The 18,805-nt window shown below is 40.6% G+C and overlaps 1 protein-coding gene across 1 annotated transcript in view; it reads left to right on the top strand.

Annotated features, from left to right (window-relative positions):
• LOC132475756 (inactive dipeptidyl peptidase 10-like) overlaps positions 1–18,805 on the top strand; it is a 234,101-nt gene that overhangs the window by 170,705 nt on the left and 44,591 nt on the right. The window contains exons 4-5 of the mRNA XM_060077059.1: positions 4,211–4,305; positions 7,897–7,971. Coding sequence (XP_059933042.1) covers positions 4,211–4,305; positions 7,897–7,971 — 170 coding nt within the window. The remainder of the gene's footprint in view (positions 1–4,210; positions 4,306–7,896; positions 7,972–18,805) is intronic.

The following is an 18,805-nucleotide window of genomic DNA, read 5'->3' as shown; positions in this document are numbered from 1 at the left end:
AGTAAACAAGATGCCTAACACAATTGAAAGAACAACACATAACAAAATACTGTAGGTGAATTATGTTACACTCACTACAACCCATTAAATACGGTATGATTTCTAGATGTCATGGCAACGTCCGCTCGCGACACTGGACTTGCGATCGAGGCATCGACGCGGACGTTCATTCACATAGCCAAAAACAAGAGAATAGATGGCTAGATAAAATAAACATCAAGACATACAATTCTAAAAAGAACAGATGAAGCAGCTGCCCTTTTTTCCTTCGCGGTTTGCCTACAGAGCAGCGCACCTGCATTTAATATATCCGTGTATTGTCACAATTTCTCAGTATCAAAGGTGAAAGTAGAAACGGGTGGCCAAAAGCTGTCATATTGTTAGTTATCACAGACAATTTTAAGCAGAAACGGGTGGCCAAAAGCTGTCATTTGTTAGTCATCACAGACAATTTTCAACAATGAATGATCTGTACGGAGCTCCATAAGGGACATTAGGGAGAACGCTCTCGGACAGAACCTTAGTTTGGAAGTCATGCTTAGTGACACGAGAAATAGCCTACTTCCAATTGAAGTACAAAATTTTTGAAAATAGGCCTACGTGTCCCTGATCACCTTTCAATAGATTAAATAACGTGTCACGTATTTTCGTGAGACCAGGTTCGAGCGTGTGCATGGGTTGAATTGCGTGTGTCTCACGCCGAATGCATGAGACATGAGAGCCCTGTACTTACGTGACACAAACCAGCACCACAAACGTTCTCTCCCGCTTGAGATGACGTCTTTCTTTATGGGTTCATGGGTCTGATTCGCCAATTTCCCATGCAGATATGACAAAGTGACATCTGCTAGAGCACTTATTTCTCCACCTGCTATTGATCCCTCAGTCTCAGCTCCATGCTCTGTGTTCTTAGAGATGTTTGAGCCTGTAACCTTGTCCTTTGTGGAGGAGATTGTTGGCCACCTGAAGCCCTCAGGTTCTCCAGCTGATATTGTTCCTCCTCGACTTTTTAAGGAGATTTTTCCATCTACTGGACCTTCTTTTACTGCTGTCATTAACAGTAGCCTATCATCGGGAGTCGTGCCGGCTCAATTTAAACATGCTGTTGTGCAACCCTTGTTAAAAAAACCTGGACTTGATCCTACTGCTTTGTCTAATTTCAGACCTATCTCCAAACTGTCTTTTCTGTCAAAAGTCCTGGAAAAGATTGTTCACTGTCAACTCATGGACTTTATAAATGGACAGAACATTATAGAGATTTTCCAATCTGGTTTTAAAACATTACACAGCACCGAATCAGCGCTGCTTAGAGTTTTTAATGATATATTTTTAGCTACTGACTCTGGCCATAGTGTTGTCCTTGTGCTCCTAGATTTGACTGCAGCCTTCGACACAGTAGACCATGACATCCTCATTGCTCGTCTGGAGCAGTGGGTGGGTGTCAGAGGCACAGCACTAAAATGGTTCAGGTCTTATTTAACCCAGCGGTCTTTCTGTGTTAGCCTTGCTGAGCATGTGTCCTCCACTGTCCCGCTATTACATGGGGTTCCGCAGGGTTCGGTGCTTGGCCCCCTTTTATTTTCCCTTTATTTACTCCCACTTGGCTCAATTCTTAGGAAGCATGGTATTTCTTTTCATTGCTATGCTGATGACAGCCAGATTTATATTCCTCTTAGAAAGGCAGAAGCATACAGTATTAAGCCTTTGTTAGACTGCCTGCAAGACATTAAAGCTTGGATGTCCCTAAACTTCTTAAATTTTAATGAAAAAAAGACAGAGGTTATGGTTTTCAGTGGCTCTGGTGTGTCCCCCCTGGTTGACCTAGGCTACCTGGAACAGTTCCGTAGGCCAATCTTAAATAACCTGGGGGTTAAGGTGGACACTGACCTCAAATTTGACACCCAGGTAAAAGCTGTGGTGAAGTCCAGCTTCTTCCAGCTAAGGCAGCTGGCAAAAATTAAACCAATGCTTCAGAGACAGCATCTTGAAACAGTAATCCATGCGTTTGTGACCACCCGGCTGGACTACTGTAATGCACTTTACATGGGGATTAGTGAGGCCTCCATGGCCCGCCTCCAATTTGTTCAAAATGCCGCAGCTCGTCTCTTGACTAACACTAGAAAGTACGACCACATTACACCTATTCTGGCTTCATTGCACTGGCTACCTGTACGTTTTAGGATTCATTTTAAAATACTTTTATTTGCGTTTAAAGCCTTAAATGGCCTTGCCCCACCATACCTCTCCAAGCTGCTAAAACCCTACACTCCTAGCCGTTCTCTTAGGTCAGCTGACCAGCTGTTTTTGGCCACACCCCGTACCAGGCTAAAACACAGAGGAGAACGTGCCTTTGCGGTAGCAGCCCCAAAATTGTGGAACACTTTGCCACTCCATATTAGACAAACTACATCCCTGTGTCTCTTTAAAACCTTGGTAAAAACGCACCTTTTTTATTTGGCCTTTGGACACTAGATGGCGTGTTGATGTGATGTAGAAGTGTTGGGTGGGTCATGTGTTTTTACTTATTTTATCTCTTTTTCTGTGTGCAGCACTTTGGAAACCTATGTGTTTGTTTAAACTGTGCTATATAAATAAAGTGGATTGGATTGGATTGGATATCCCCGGAGATTCTCGGTGATCTTCGACAATTTGGCTATAGATTGTCTCATTACACGCTAAATAATATAATTATAGCCTAATTATATATATAGCCTATACATTTATATAGGCAATATATATAATTAGGCAATATATATATATACATATAGCATTTGTGGTTTTGGCATAAACATAACTAGGGTGCACTGTACTATCTGCGCACACCCTTTCTGAAGCCTCTCTCTCTCTCTCTCTCTCTCTCTCTCTCTCTCTCTCTGTCCCTCCCTCTCTCTCTTTCTCTCTCTCTCGTACCGTTTTGTGGAGCACGTTAATTGTCTTAGAACACTCCCATTCAGAATGCATTGGTTTACATTTCGTTCTGTGTAGCACGCAAAAAGTCGGACGATCATGCTCTGGAACACGCTTCAATAGATTAACGTTCGTGCGCAGGAGCACGCAATCGCGTGATACCGGGTTGACCAGCCACACTCGCTCACACACATACAATACAAACAGACACTTGCTCACTTGTGTGTAAACACTTGTGTGTATGCATGTGTGTGATGTGGAATTATATGAAACTCTATTTTGTTCTCATTTGCATATCCAGAAGGTATACTGAGAATGGAAATTTGCTTTGTAAACGTGAACGGCCACTTTCACAGATTATTTTAATTAATTAGCTTCTTCCTCACTAAGATGAAGACACCCACTGGTTTTAAATGTGTAACAATGAGGCCAAATCATAGTCTCTGGACAAAGGACTCCTGCCAGCTTGTATTGGTCAATTTTTATCTGAGTCGCTATATTTTTTCACTTAATTAGCATCTTTTGTGACCTGCTATTGGTATTAGACACCCGCATTGGCGAGGGCTATTGTCAGATTCTATACCTCCTCCAGTGCCTAGTTTTTGGGTTCAGTTGTAGATGAGTGTAGTGTATGTGTGTGTGTGTGTGTGTGTGTGTGTGTGTGTGTGTGTGTGTGTGTGTGTGTGTGTGTGTGGGAGGGGTGTATCACTGCGTGTCTATGGATCCAAATCCATTCCTGCGTGTCGTTTTTTACACATTGTATACGTTGCCTATGTGTAGTTGTTGTTTGTTTTGTGTCTGATGAAAGCGTTTTTCAACAAAAACTCTACCATGTCTCCCTTGCTGCTTGACATTTTTTTGGGGGGATGCTTACTGAATGGAATCATACGACCAAAAACCAACAACATGCAAAGTGTGCTACCGCTTGAAGGGCACAGACGATATTGTCCCGCTTTGCTTGATGGAACGAGCCTGTCTCTCATCAGTAGAGAACAATGAAGGTTCTTCTTTCCTTAGAAGAAAAAAATGCTTGTTTTGTTCAGATCAGCGATTCATGTGAAATGATGTGAAAATACATCATGGTCGCAGTGGTAGTTCAAACTCGAGGCTTGTTTTTTAGCGCTGACGTCTTTGTACAGATTATTTTTTTTTGGGAACAATGAACCAATATTTTGTCTGTGTGATTTCTTTTTAATGTTCAATGGCCAATGCAATGGAAGTCATCGCTTTGTGAAGTCCTTGTCTCTTTTGTTTTGAAAGCTTGTGAGATGGCAAACACGTTTTATTGTCTTATGTATTTCAGACTCCGAAGTTATCTACAGGACCCCAGAAGGCCATGTGATCAAGTTCAACATCCTAACCAATGAAAGTGAGATCCTTCTGACGAACGCAACGTTTGTAAGTTGGAAGATGCCCCCCTCCACCCACTCCCCCCTCACTGATGTTACACTACTTTCATGCTAACCCGTAATTTTTGGTAGCAAGCTAACTCCAAGGCAAAGAGAAAAACTATGTTACCAATCGATTTTTTGAAATACATTAATATCCAATATCTGGTTGTTATTCAACCAAAATGTGTGATATGTGTTTCTTTTTTTATGTGTTTATAATATAAGCAATGACTTTTCATTACCTGCCTGGAATAACGTGCGTAGGCTTGGGCGGTATACATTTTTTCATACCTTCATACCTCCCTGACATTTCACCATGGTATAAGACGGTATAGTGTCCTCTTTTTTAAATAATAATCATAAAAAAACGAATGTTCAGCTGCTGGTGAAAGAAGTCATTGTAGCGTGTATGACATTAGCCTACAATGCTTTGTGTCTGTATGCAATTTGCCAACTTCAACAAATCTTGCTCAGTTGAAATACTTATGGCCTATAGAATAATGACCGGATAGGATATATGCACCTTTCTTCCATAGATTTGATCCAAATCACCTACTTGTGCACTCGTTTTTTTAATGTCAGCATAATTTCGAACAATGTACACATATGTAAAGCATGGAAAGCCTGTATTATATACAGTCTGCGGGCCCTATTTTAACGGTCTGAAACTCAAATGAGAAGCGCGAAACGCAAGTAGCTTGTGGGCGGATCTCTGGCTCTGTTTCTATTATACTGGCGGATAAATGCCTCTTGATGCCTCTTGCAACCGACACAAATCTAAAATGGGTTGGTCTGAAACCTGTAGGTGTGTTTTGGGCGTAACGTGCATCAAACCAATGAGAGTTCCATCTCCAATCCCCTTAAAGAGCCAGCGTTTTTGAACTTGACGAGGGGATATTTTTACAGCACGTTTGCAGTATCCACTGAGACAGATGCATGACCAGATGAATTTCAAACTTCAAATGGCTCAGTTTATGCCCGAATAAGAGGCCTAATTCACACATTGAATTGTGTTTCCGTCTACAACTTCAGAAACACTGAGTTGTCATGTACATTTTGGCAAAGAGAACTTAACACATATATGATATGCGGTCCACATCGTTTCTTACCAGTATTGTATAGATTATCGTTATCGACTTGTGTTCATTCATTCTTTTCAACAGTCACTTGCGGTAAAACTGTTTTCTCACGATCAAATCCTCAAAGTTATGGACTTGTAGACAATGTCTGTGTCAAAAAAATATGTGTTTGCCATACGGTGTTTGCAGATGCATTGATTTTAAAGTAGGCCTACTACTTCTTACCGATGTATCCGCTTTTCTTTCCCAAATAATTTAACCAACGTTATAATTTACCCTTTTGGTTTGGAATGCTGGGATAAAGCCTACGTCGCTCGAGTTCATTATTGTTATTATTATTATTTTAACGCATGGCATAGCCTACTACAGTGTTCATTTGTGCAGCCCCTATGGAAAATAATTATTTCCACAATCCACATCATCATCATCATCATAATATTTCAATTAGGCTAATTGTTTCCATGTTTCTGCTGTGTATAGCCTACTGGTGGGTAAGCTCATGTTGCATTTCCGACCTGCCATGGTACGTGAAAATAGCAACACCAACTCCTCTATCCACTAGTGCACTTTTTTCTGTTCAGTGGCGCATTTGCTTCACGATCGGTGCAAACGTATTTGCACCGACACGCCTCTCTTGTAAAAATCAGCTTCATGCCGGGTGCAAACTAGCAATGATACATGCATCGGTGTAGAAAATCAACTGCGTGGGTGCAAGATAGGGCCCTGCATGCGTTAAACCCACACCGGCCATGGTTTTTTGAATTTTATTTTGACTGTTGTAGATCTAGTGGGATACACTTCTAAAGAGCGATTTTAATCCATTATAATCCAGACATTTTGAAAGGTTTTATATTGTTTATGGCAGGGTACTTTGTAGTTCGCCTTTTCTGTTGAAATATTGATCAAACGATGGCTCTATAGAGAGTAGTGCTGCTACTGGGCCGCCTGCTGGGCAGGTATAAATTGATAGATACACCGATGCGTCTATATCTGTTGAATATCCAATATTTTGAAAACCTATATTAAAAACTATAATAATAATATAATAATAATACTTATATTAACTAATAATAATAATAATACTTGCAAACTTGAGTTGTGTTTTTTTTTCAATACCCGCCCACAGCAGCAGTATGCTGCTATAAATGTCCCTTTTATTTTTTATTTCGGGGTGTTCCAGGATACCGTAATACAGTGACAGCGCCTAAGACTGTCTGTGAGTAGAGAACGTGCGGATTACTGTGAGCAGTCTGGACACCGTGTCTATGGATTTATGGATTTTATTTGGATCCTTCTGCATTAGTTGATGCAGAAGACATCAGCTACTCTACCTGGGGTCCACACATTACATCTAACAAGAAATCAACATGCAAGGCAACAGATAAGAAAAACAAGAATGGATAACTAAACCATCAGCATACATAGCAAACAACATAAAAAATAGAAGTAAATATTAAATAAAAGTAAAATTTAGTAATACATACTGGCATTCAGTGCAAATAGCCATGAGGTGTCTCTTCACTTGTTTTTTGAAGATAGCTTTGTTCTGGATTTTTTAAATATGATCTGGAAGGGAGTTCCAATCAACAATAGCTCTACATAGTACTGTGTATTGTTTTGAGTTTGTTTTGATTGTTGGAATTGTGTAGTTGCCACTGGTGGCATGTCTGGTGGTGTATGTGTGCACGATGGAGCTAAGTGTGAGCTGCCTAAACAAACAGTCCGGGTTATTTAATGTATTAATGTTTCTTTATGAAAGAAAGAAGTGATGATTTCAACCTCACATCAGCCAGGAAAGTTGGTCATGCATGGTATTTATGTTGGCTCTCGGTGTGCATTTAAGGGCCCCGTTGAAGCTTCCCTAGATAAATTTTTGTGGTACCTGACCAGACCACCGAGCAATAATCTAGGTGTGACAGTACCAGGGTCTGTAGGACCTGTTTGGCCAGATGAGGTGTTAAAAAAGAAGAGCATCTTTTTATTACAGAGATGTTCCTCCCCCTCTTTTGCACCAGTGTCTACGGACATATTTTAAAATTTCTCCCAGATGATTGCCTCAAATGTGTCAATCGAACTTTGGTATGCGTGTAAGACCTATACCACCAGTGATTGTTTTATCTGTCTCTTGGAGTAGTTATGTTTAATGCACTACCACAGCAGCAGTATGCTGCTATAGATAAATGTCCCTTTAATCCCTTATCTATCTGCACATTGATATCTTCTGCGGTTTTTACTGTGCCTTTTAATGGTTAGTGTCTAGATCACCGCGAGTTTACTTACATACACAGCATTTGTATTAACACATTTCTCTTACGGGGGATTAATAAAGTTGTATCTTATCTTATCTTATTTCAAGGTTGTCTTTAAGTCCCGGGTTAAGCGTTGATTTTACGAATGCAAATAGGGAGTTTCAGTATTCCTTTGTTGATATTGTAAGGGCTGTCAACAATTTCTAATCCCAAAGAAAGACATGAAATATCTGTATTTTAATCCCTTTCTTCCTGTGCTTTTTCCAACAGATTAACTTCAATGTGGCAAAGTATTCAATCTCTCCTGATTTGAAGTACGTCCTCTTTGCTTATGATGTGAAACAGGTAAGTCCCTGATGGAAGGCCAGCATTTCTTCAAATGCCTCTCTCTATATTAACTTCCTTGGAAATCCCCCTCCTTTCAAAGTAGTGCTTCTGTTCATGGGGTTGGCATACACTGTTAGCTCTTGGGCTTTGTTACTTTCTCACAATGCATCAGTGTTTATGGCTGCCAGTCACATTCATGCTAATGGTTTACGCGGAAAATCATAGATAGGCAGCATTAAACGAGATTCCACATCTAGCAAACACAATTTGCAAAGCTGCCCCTCTATTGCGGCCTTTCTTTCTCTCTTCTCTGTTTTGCTCTCTCTGGAAACTCCAGATTTCCCTCTACCTCAGACGTTCATGAATACTTTTGAGTAATTCCACTGGAAGGATTGAGAGATATGTATGCACAATGGGGTTCCTCGTTTTGCCATACAATTTGCATATACACCTAGTCCAGCCATTCTAGCCATCATTTTATGAGAATGTAGGGGATTGGAATATGTAAATTAGACAATCAAATCTATCAGGGATTAGACTCAAATAATGAGGAATGTGAAGATTATTTTGAACTACTTTGCCTCTGAATGAGTGGTTGGAAATCAGGATTTTGTGACAGATCATCTGGGCAGGACGTGCTCTTGTAGCCAATGCTAGAAAATGTCACTAGTACTAGCTAGGGGTGCAACGGATCACAAAGCTCACGGTTCGGATCGGGTCACGGTTTTTGAGTCACGGGTCGGATCATTTTCGGATCAACAACAACAATAAAGATAACAAGACAAATGTGACTTTAAATAAAATCTTCAACTGTGTAAAAACAAAATAAAGTGAAAAATTAGGTAATAATCCTGCTTCCTTTAAGCATGGTCAATATTTAAAAAATTTGCAATCTGAGGCATTATTCCTTCTTCTTTTTTACATGGATAGGATAGTAAATAATCCCTAACCCTGGATTTACAATTCAGGATGTCTGCATTGCCTGGGGAGAGTTTAGAGTCTACACTCTCCCAAGGCAATGCAGACATCCTTATCTTCTTTTTTTAGTTTGGTAGCGAAATACAGTTTCTGTGGTGTTTTATTTGGCATTTTGTAAATCCATTGATTTCGGTTGGGAGACTCATTGCTCATTGCAAGGGGTAAACCGGAACCGGAACCGGACGTGTTTAGGTTTGGTTGGAGTCTTTTCGCTCGGTTCGCCGTATAAAAAGTAGGGCTAGAACCGAGCGAAAAGACTACAACCAACCCTGAACACGTCCGGTTCCGGTTTACGTTTCAATGGGATTTACGGAACGCCAAATAAAACACAACAGAAACTGTATCGCTATGATACTTGATGATGTTAATACCGGAATTGTCCTCTAAACATGCGCTGATCGCGTCAACACACAACTTTTTTTTTTTATCAGCCAATCCGCGGATCACTTGCGTCCCGAACCGTGATGGTTGATCCGTACGGATCACGTGAAACCCGTGAAGCGTTGCACCACTAGTACTAGCCAATGTGGACATTACTAGCTAATACAAGGTATGATTTAATGTAGCAAGTAGCTAATATTGCTAGTTCCAGCAAATGTAGCTAATACTAGCTGATGTGAACCGTATTAGCAACATAGCCAGGACTTGTTAATGTAGCAAGTACTTGCAAAAGCTAATAGATAAACTTCTAACCATATCGCCCATCTATCTTACAGTTAACACTTTTGTATAAATAGTATCTAGTGGATTTGATCACCATCAACATTTATTTTCCTTCAATTTATATCATGCAGCCTATAGAAAAGTTTAACATTTGGGTTAACCAGGACCCAGGCTCGGAGAGAGAGTCTAAAAGTATTTTAGGGATCTTTATTCCCTAATAGACACCAGGCAAATATAAAGCCTATAGAAAAAACTATATTCAAACTATTAGTGAAAGATAGTGAGAATCTAACTAAGGCTGAACAAAAATCCACTGCAGAACGTTCCTGTAGGACAACTTGGTTGAATACGGCGGTAGCAAGTTTGTTCATGGAAAGAAGCAGCGACTGGTGAGAAAAGGACAGATTATTAATGCAAGAGAAATCCTGCCAATAATTCCATGATTTATGTGCATTTCCACGTGAGTTATTTGGGGGTGGAAAAAAACTGTTTGATGAGACCAAAGCTAGAATGTCTCTTAAGGCCAGCAGGGAAGACCATGGGGCCGAAAACCTGCTGGAATTTGAGGGTTCAAGGCCCACTCTGATGCCCCACCAGATGGGAAAGGACCACTGGCCTCAATGCTGCTTGGACTGCTGGGCCGTGGCTGTACTGTGAGCGTGGCTTCGCACGCGATTGTGACAGAAAAGTACAGTCAAGTACAGTGGCACAAGAAACGCATCCACTTCTCAGCCACGCCCTGTTCTATGAATCCTAGTTCAGTCCAATACTAAAGGTATTATAACAGTTTTATGTCTATGAATCCTAGTTCAGTCCAACATAAAATGAATTAGGTGAGTGCTGCATGCAGCGCTCAACTATTGATCTTCTTAAGTTTTATTCTCTCTTTCTTTTTATCATTCCTCTTAATTATTCTCTACACACTTTGGGACCTACAGTATCTTCTTCCTCAATTTTGCTTGAAATCGCACGCTTCTTTTCAGATTTTTTAAATATTTTATACTTTTAAGATATTCTACTTTTAAAATACTATTTTTTACAATGGAAGTCAATGCGGAGCCATCCGCCCATTCTCTGACACTTACTAATTCAGACTTCGTAACTTGGTCAATATTTTGTCGTTAACCTTCGTTCAAATGTTTAACAAACCAACACAATTGTACCTTCAATAATCTGAAAACAGAATTTCGATTACCTTTAAACTATTTTCAAAATCACAGTTTAGGTTCTATGTCGGCTTGTTTATTAGTTGGTCTCATTGATATACGCTGAGGTTAGATTGCGATTGGACTACTTTTTACGGCGTTCAGGCAGCGGTGCCAGATTGAGCGATTTTCCCGCCCAATTGGACAACTTGTATAACGTTAGGCTTGACAAATTGACGTACAATTTCGGCTATTTCAGATTCTTCAGTTCAATTCCTTTTACATTTCTGCATTTTGAGCAATGCTTTGCGCTTTCCATTCAGCTGTCAATGTATTTCTTTCCCACCATTTAAATTGTTTTAAATGGTGTATATGTTTACATTGTTTACTCCTTTTAGGCCCCGTCCACATGGAGCCGAAACGGGCGAAAACTTTCCGGTTTTGTTTTATGCGGTTCAGGAATATCTCTGTAAAGACGGAGTCATTGTGAAACCGTATCGAGCTGTAGAAACACTGTAGTAAATATTCAAGGCGCTGGTTCTCCACAGAAAAAGTGGAGCGCATCAAGCCTGCACGCATACAGCCTGCGCGCTGGATACAAACATTCAGTCACGAGGAGATTCAACCTATTCAATTGAGCAGAAATACTTTTGAATGTACAGTTAGTAATTACATTTATCAAGGGTTTAAAGCTACAAAAATAATACAAATAAAATAATAAATAAAAAGTTCAACGCAACTCCGACGTCCCCCAGCTGGTGGGGGGCTAATGACGTCATCGTTTGCATTTCAGGCGTCCACACAAATCCTTACTATCCGGATAGACTTGAATCCACTTCCGAGGGTGGTTTCAGAAATGTGCGGTTTCGGACACCGGATTTGACGGCTCCGTCTGGACGGTCGGCCGAAACGCACAAGCCTATGCGGTTTCACCAAAAAATCGGCTTTGTGTGGACAAATCCCTTCACTTGATTTAAGCCGTTTAACGTTTCTTTATGTCTTAATCTACGTGGCTTTATTAAAAAAAAAAATGAATTACACTTTGTGCTACAGCACTCACCACATTTTCTGCAGGAAATGCATTTTCTAGTTGTAACTGTTCTATGACTGTTAATCCTAGTTCAGTCCAACACTAAAGGCATTATAACAAGTTGCATTAAAGCCCAGAAGGAAAATACAGGAACTGTAACAAAGGATTTGAATAAGGAATATTCCTATCTTGGATTATGGATAATCGTTTTCAAGTTCACAAATATAACAAGGCAATAAATAAAACCTATAACAATTCAGGTTTTCTTTCATTTAATCACTTATCTAAAACGACTTGTTAAGCATTTTTTTCGGCAAGTTAGTTTCACCTTCTATCCCAAGCTTTATGATTTCAGCTGTGCAAAGAAGGTGCTGAACAACAATGGCAAACAAACCATATTAATTCCCCTCCAACACTTCATCTGTGCTTCAGCAAGCCGCTGTCGACTTAAAGGGGTAGTTCGGAATTTTGGACCTGATTCCCAAGTGAGCATTGGTATTCTATATCACTGGAGACAGTTTTCAACACATTTCATACAGTCCTTCTAGTTGCAGAGTTCGCTCGTGCTAGGCTAGCGCAAGTCAACGGGCAATGCTAGCCTGCTATTAAAAACAGTCTTACCCACTCCACAGTACACCCGAGGTAAATCAATTATAACGTCAGACTATAGATTTAAATGTCTGTGTTGATAGAATAATGTTAGAAATAAAACTAACCTTGCATCGCATGAATCATCGAGGGACTACTCTCTCAGCAGAAGCGGAATTTTACTATGCGCTGGTTAGGTTTGTAACCGAATCACGACAGAATAACGTAAACAGAGAAGCAAGGGACAGAAGCGCAATTGAACGACTAGGCAACATGATGGTTCAGTGTGCTTTTAGAAATTGTAGAAAAAAACGGTACAGATGGGCACCACAAAGTTTCCACCAATTTCCAGTGCGAGATCCAGAAAGGACTCAACTGTGGCTTGTTGCTGCTGGCTTGGACATCAAAACACCGGCTCGTACATGTACGGTTCGTTGGATACAACAAATTCCTCATAATCGTCTTCAAAAGCAGATGCATCGCTAACTCCTCCAAACGTGGGCATATCTTGTTAATTGAATAAGCTTATAGAATTCCTTCGTTCACTGTACTCTGCGTTTGTAGCAATGACAGCGGCAGGTATAGGTATCAGTCCGCCGCTGCCGTAGCCTACGTACAGGAATATAAACACTGCTGCTGAGACCCCGCAATTCCCTCAAAATGCAATGCAATGCAAGGTTGGTTTTATTTCTAACATTATTCTATAAACAGACATTTAGATTTATAGTCTGTCGTTATAATTGATTTACCTCGGGTGTACTGTGGAGTGGGTAAGACTGTTTTTAATAGCAGGCTAGCATTGCCCGTTGACTTGCGCTAGCCTAGCACGAGCAAACTCTGCAACTAGAAGGACTGTATGAAATGTGTTGAAAACTGTCTCCAGTGATATAGAATACCAATGCTCACTTGGGAATCAGGCCCTATGTCCAAAATTCCGAACTACCCCTTTAACTTAAGTTAAACGGCTCCCGTGGCCACGGAGGAGGTGACCACTGGACTGTCACCGCTTGTGTTTCCAGCCATTATCCGGGCAAGAGAGGGGGGAAATACAGGTCTGGAACACAGCTGGACCTCTCTGTTGCCCTCAAACCCCCCGCCAAGCTGTCCTTTATCCACGGGAGCGAGAGAAATAAATAAATAAAACCCCTCGCTGTTTATTCTTCAACACACTCCACGGCTTTGTCTCCAGGGTTTACACTGACACACACTATAGAAACAGTGTTTCACACTATAGAAACAGTGTTTCTATAGTGTGGACCAATAAAGATACTAAAACACTTCTAAGAAACACAATAAAGAATCAGACAGAGGAACACGCACGCACACACGCACACACACACACACACACACACACACACACACACACACACACACACACACACACACACACACACACACACACACACACACACACACACACACACATGCTTAGACATTTATACAAACGTATACCGGGAACAGCACATATATACACACATACATATATGCAGAATCTGGGGCGGATGAATGCGGGTTCTTGTTAGGATACAGCAATGTGTAAACAATATTTATTTTGGTATATCCTCCATGTCATATCAACACATGCTTGTAAATCCATTCCCCCCCCCCCAAAAAAACGTGCTGCAGACTCAAGGATATTGACATTCTACACCAGGGGTGCCCAACCAGTCGATTGCGGTCTACCAGTACAGTAGACCGCCGACAGATCCCAAGTCGACCGCGAGGGGTGAAGAAAAAAAAAAAAAAAAAAAAAAACTTAAATTTGCGCGGGACATATACGCGCGGTAGCGCATGCGCTGTCAACAGCAGTTGAAAGCCGTCAACAGTAGTTACGCACTCCTAAACGTTGGCATGGCTGAGGGAAACGAGCTAAGACCTACCATTTTCTCCCTGAGTGGGAGGAAGATTATTGATTATTGTTGAGAAGGTGTCGCGCGCAGATGGAATGAAACCCCCACTGAAGTCCGTAGGCTCACGATACAACAACCCCCCCCCCCCCCCGGTAGATCTCGGGAGGTTGGCTACTTGAAAAGTAGATCTTGGGTCAAAAAAGGTTGGGCACCCCTGTTCTACACAATATATATTGTTGAATTTTTAACATTTAACATTGTATGTGGTTGTTTATTGTCATTAGAGTATAGTAATGCATGTGTTGTGCTTTGTAAGTGTTTGACCAACTTGCTATTAATAGAAGACATGATCAATACACCCAACACATAGTTCTCCAATTTGATCTCTACTAAATAGATATTTCAGTTTATTCACAATCATCCCTGGTTACACCTGTATACGTCCACACCTTATTTTCTGTTAAGCCCCATATATTTCTGTTGATCCTATCCCCCATTAAATCAGCAAATATTCCTGTCACAATGATCCATATATTAATAGTTATTGATGTATATTCCCTTCAATCCATTGCGACTTTCCCATATTTAAATACAACCATAATTTATTAACGATAATCTGTATTATCCAAACAACTCCAATGATAAAAATGTTCTACTCTCTAACGAGTCAACCAGATTCTTCTACTTGAAAAGACATGCCGATATCTTCAACTCACCTCAATACAGGATTACATGCCCCCCTGTCTGACTGATCTTGATCTGGGGCTGATCAGCTTTGATAGCTGCTCCTAATTTCTTGCACGCTTGTCTTTTCCTAATATTCATAATGATATTATAATGATAATAATAATAACCCATCTAATTTGTTTAGCACTTATCAAAGTTCTCAGACACTTTACATACAATAGGATAAACAGGCAGAAAACTTTAATAATATTGTAGCAACCCTGTGACTCTAAGAGGTTTTGTGCTATGTGTTTGCTCATGTCAATCGTTTTCCATTATGCCAGTTGATCCGTGTGCAAGTTGTAATGTTCTACCTGTCAATCGATGTGGGTGGCAAATCAAAGCGGCAAGTGGGAGGGGCTTGGCGAGGCTTTAAAGAAGGGAGAATTGGGCTGGTCGGTGTATGTGTGCATTAAGAGACCGGCGAGGTCATTACATTACATAAATAATAATTAGGAATTAAAACATGGGGGGGGAAGGCCTTTTCACCCCAGGGTCAGTGCTAGTGGAGGTCAAGGAGGACTTGGGTGAGGTGTTTTCTGGTTAGAAGGCTGGTGGCAGAGTTTTGTTCAGGACCTTGTGTGTGGTTCTATAGAGCAGTGGTTCCCAACTTTTTTTGTCTTGTGTAGCTGTCTTGTGTTTCGCCATGCCAGAAGGTCATGCCAGTTCAGGATATTCCATTTCAACATCATACCAAACTCTGTCAATGGCTTTTCAGAGAAAAGATGTGCTTTCACCATTTTCACCGTAGGGCTTCTGCTAGTGGTGGCAAGATGGTTACAAGCAGTGGGAACCAGCTCGCATCTCTACCCTCACAATTCCTCTCCCATAGCTTGACTTTCTTGATGAAAACATTTACTTTGTCATACATGTTAAAGAGCCAGTGAATCCAAAACAGTTTTTTGGTGTGTTTTAATCTAGGTATGATGGTAAAACCCTCTGTTTTCTCCCCAAAAACACATTTCTTAAATCTGAATTCTGATAGTTCTCAATTAATCCCTTCTCTTGCCGTGCTCTGATGCCGCTGTAGATGGGTTAGCTTCCTTTAAATATGCTTTGGATCCTGGGACGTAGAAATGAATTCAAACAAAATACTTCTCAATAAACTGGGCCTGTTTAGTACTGTTTTACCTTTTTCACTGGACTCCCCTGGACTTAAATCCATAGCGACAAAAACGGGGCATTTAAGCCATGTATCCTATGTGAAAGGAATATGTTCCATGTTTGCTAGCAGCTTGCTGTAGTTGGTTTGGACATAAGCGAGAATGTAACGTGTGTGCGTGAGTGAATGTGAAGTTGTGCAACCGTTGACACCTGCTGGAAGGGGGAAGAACTTGTTGCGGTGCACAAGCGATCGACCATTTATGCAATGGAAATTGTTAAGAATCCTCCTGATTCTTCGGAGGGATGGAGGTCGGGCAATGGCACGGAGGTGGAAGAAGGCTGTGTTGGTGATGTGGTTTACAGGGGTAGAAGGGAGAAGGTGGGGTGAAGGATGTTTCCAAGGTAACAGATTGGGGTGGAAGTGGCGAAGTTTAAACATCACTATTGAGTGTGAATTCCTGAGTGTTGCGGGTAAGGGGTCTGGGCCCTTGATTATGATTTCTGACTTATTGCATTTGGCTTTCTCTGCAGCAAGCTTTACAGTAGAGGGAAAGTCACAAGTAGTGACTGGGGGAGTTTAGGGGGAGCGGGACTTAGGAAATGTACCATATCATAATTATCTCTATATATATATATATATTAGAGCTGTCAGTTAAACGCGTTATTAACGGCGTTAACGCAAACCAAATTTAACGGCGTCAAAAAATTTAACGCGCGATTAACGCAATTATTTTATAATTATTATTTATTTATTTTCTTTGGCTCAAAACAAAAAAGCAGTAGCCTGACTGCTATGTTCAAATGACATTTGTTCAATGCAGTCGTTTAATTGCACTATAGGCTCTTTTTTTGTATCATCCTGTTTTGATCAGTATATGCAAATGTTGTTATCAATAAAAAATCATTTGCACAAGGCAAGCCGATGCACTTCACTATGTTGATAAGAGAGAAGTATAACTAGAATTGCCTTTTTCCATTTGAGAAACATTGCAAGAATCAGATCAATGTTATCTGTAGTGGATGCAGAGACACTGATTCATGCGTTTGTCTCGTCAAGACTGGACTATTGCAATGCACTGTTCTCGGGATTACCGAACTCTACTACAAAGAGTCTACAGCTGGTACACAATGCGGCAGCTAGATTGCTGACCAGAACGAGAAAGTTTGATCATATTACACCTATTCTCGCCTCTTTACATTGGCTACCAATAACTTTCAGATCAGACTTTAAGGTGCTATTGCTAACCTATAAAGCCTTGCATGGACTATCTCCATTGTACCTGAAGGACCTGATCATTCCTTATGGTCCTTCTCGGTCTCTCCGGTCTTCGGGAGCCGGCCTTCTTTCATTGCCGAAGGTTAAAAAGAAATCGGCTGGACAGAGAGCGTTTGCCTATCGAGCCCCCTTTTTATGGAATAGGCTGCCATCAGTGATCAGGGAAGCTGACTCTGTGGAGCTATTCAAAGGGAAGCTCAAAACGCACCTCTACAATCTTGCATTTGGAGTGTGAAAACAACAGATGCGTAGTGAAGACTACTCTGTTTGCTTGTGCTTTTCTTATTACATTATACATTCCCACTATGTACTTTTCCGTTCTAATTCACTATTCTGTCAGTTGTAGCGTGCTGCGGGTGCTGGACTGGATGCCTGGACTCTCCTCATTAAATATTTTAATCGCTTGACAGCTCTAATATATATATATATATACTGTATGTATTAACCATAAATACATAGTGTAGAGTTTTTTTCATACATCTGAATGATGAGTTATACAATCTTCCTTCTGCTATCAAAGTTGAATCATCTCAAAGAAAGCACCCTTAACCCCAAACTCAGATTCCAATTCCAACCTTGTTTACCTCCACCACGAAATTAAGGACCAGACAGCCTCATGGGAGAGCACCAATATAACAAAGGGGAGTAGGGAGAGATTGCGTCTGTCAGTGTCTTCGCAGACAATCCTTTATCATGGAAAAAAAACACAAAACCGGTCAACTCCACCTCTGGCCCCAACGTTTTAGTATTCTAGAAGTACATTTATATTTTGGCTTTGGTACTGGTGGTGCTATCTTTCAGTTCACCACTTTCCATCTGATCACACCAACAGTGGATAAGAGAACACGTTTATTAAGTATATTTGGCTTTTAACAAACAGGAGTGTTCGAGGAGCGGCAGTAGGTTATTCAATAAATTAAAACATCTTGAAAGTTCAAAAGTATAAAAATCTTTAGAATATGTTGGAACAGAATGTGTAACATTACACATTGTTGATTTATTTTGATTACATTTTAAATGAATTAGAATACATTTACTCCCAATCTATTTGGGAACCTACACAGACATTGACAGGTTATCGAATAACCCTGAACCTCCTCTGCAGGTCAGTCGGTTCTCACAGCTCCTCGTTGGAGACTATTGATTTCCACCACTTTGTTTACACGTGACTCAATAGGGATGGTATTGAGAGCCAACTGCAGTTTCTTCAGGGTGTAATTCACTGGATGACTTCCTCTTTAAAAGGGGAATAAAAAAAACCTTATCATTTAGTTTTACATAATTTAGATGCAAATATTGATCAATCAACATTAACAGTCACAAGGAACCAAATCATGCTGTAGTGCACTTTGCTATCATTCCTACATTGTGTTTGCAGTTCAAACCAGTTCAGTTCCATAGTTGACATTTGAGGCCCAGGCCTCTCTTCAAAGTGTTTACATCTTAAAACACGTGAAAACAAGTGAAACATCGCAAGGAGCAAATAGCACCA

This window comes from Gadus macrocephalus, chromosome 17 (genome assembly GCF_031168955.1).
Source record: "Gadus macrocephalus chromosome 17, ASM3116895v1".
In the NCBI taxonomy this organism is placed as follows: Eukaryota; Metazoa; Chordata; class Actinopteri; order Gadiformes; family Gadidae; genus Gadus; species Gadus macrocephalus.
Note: the sequence above shows the minus strand (reverse complement) of the source record. Positions and strands in the feature narration are given on the sequence as shown.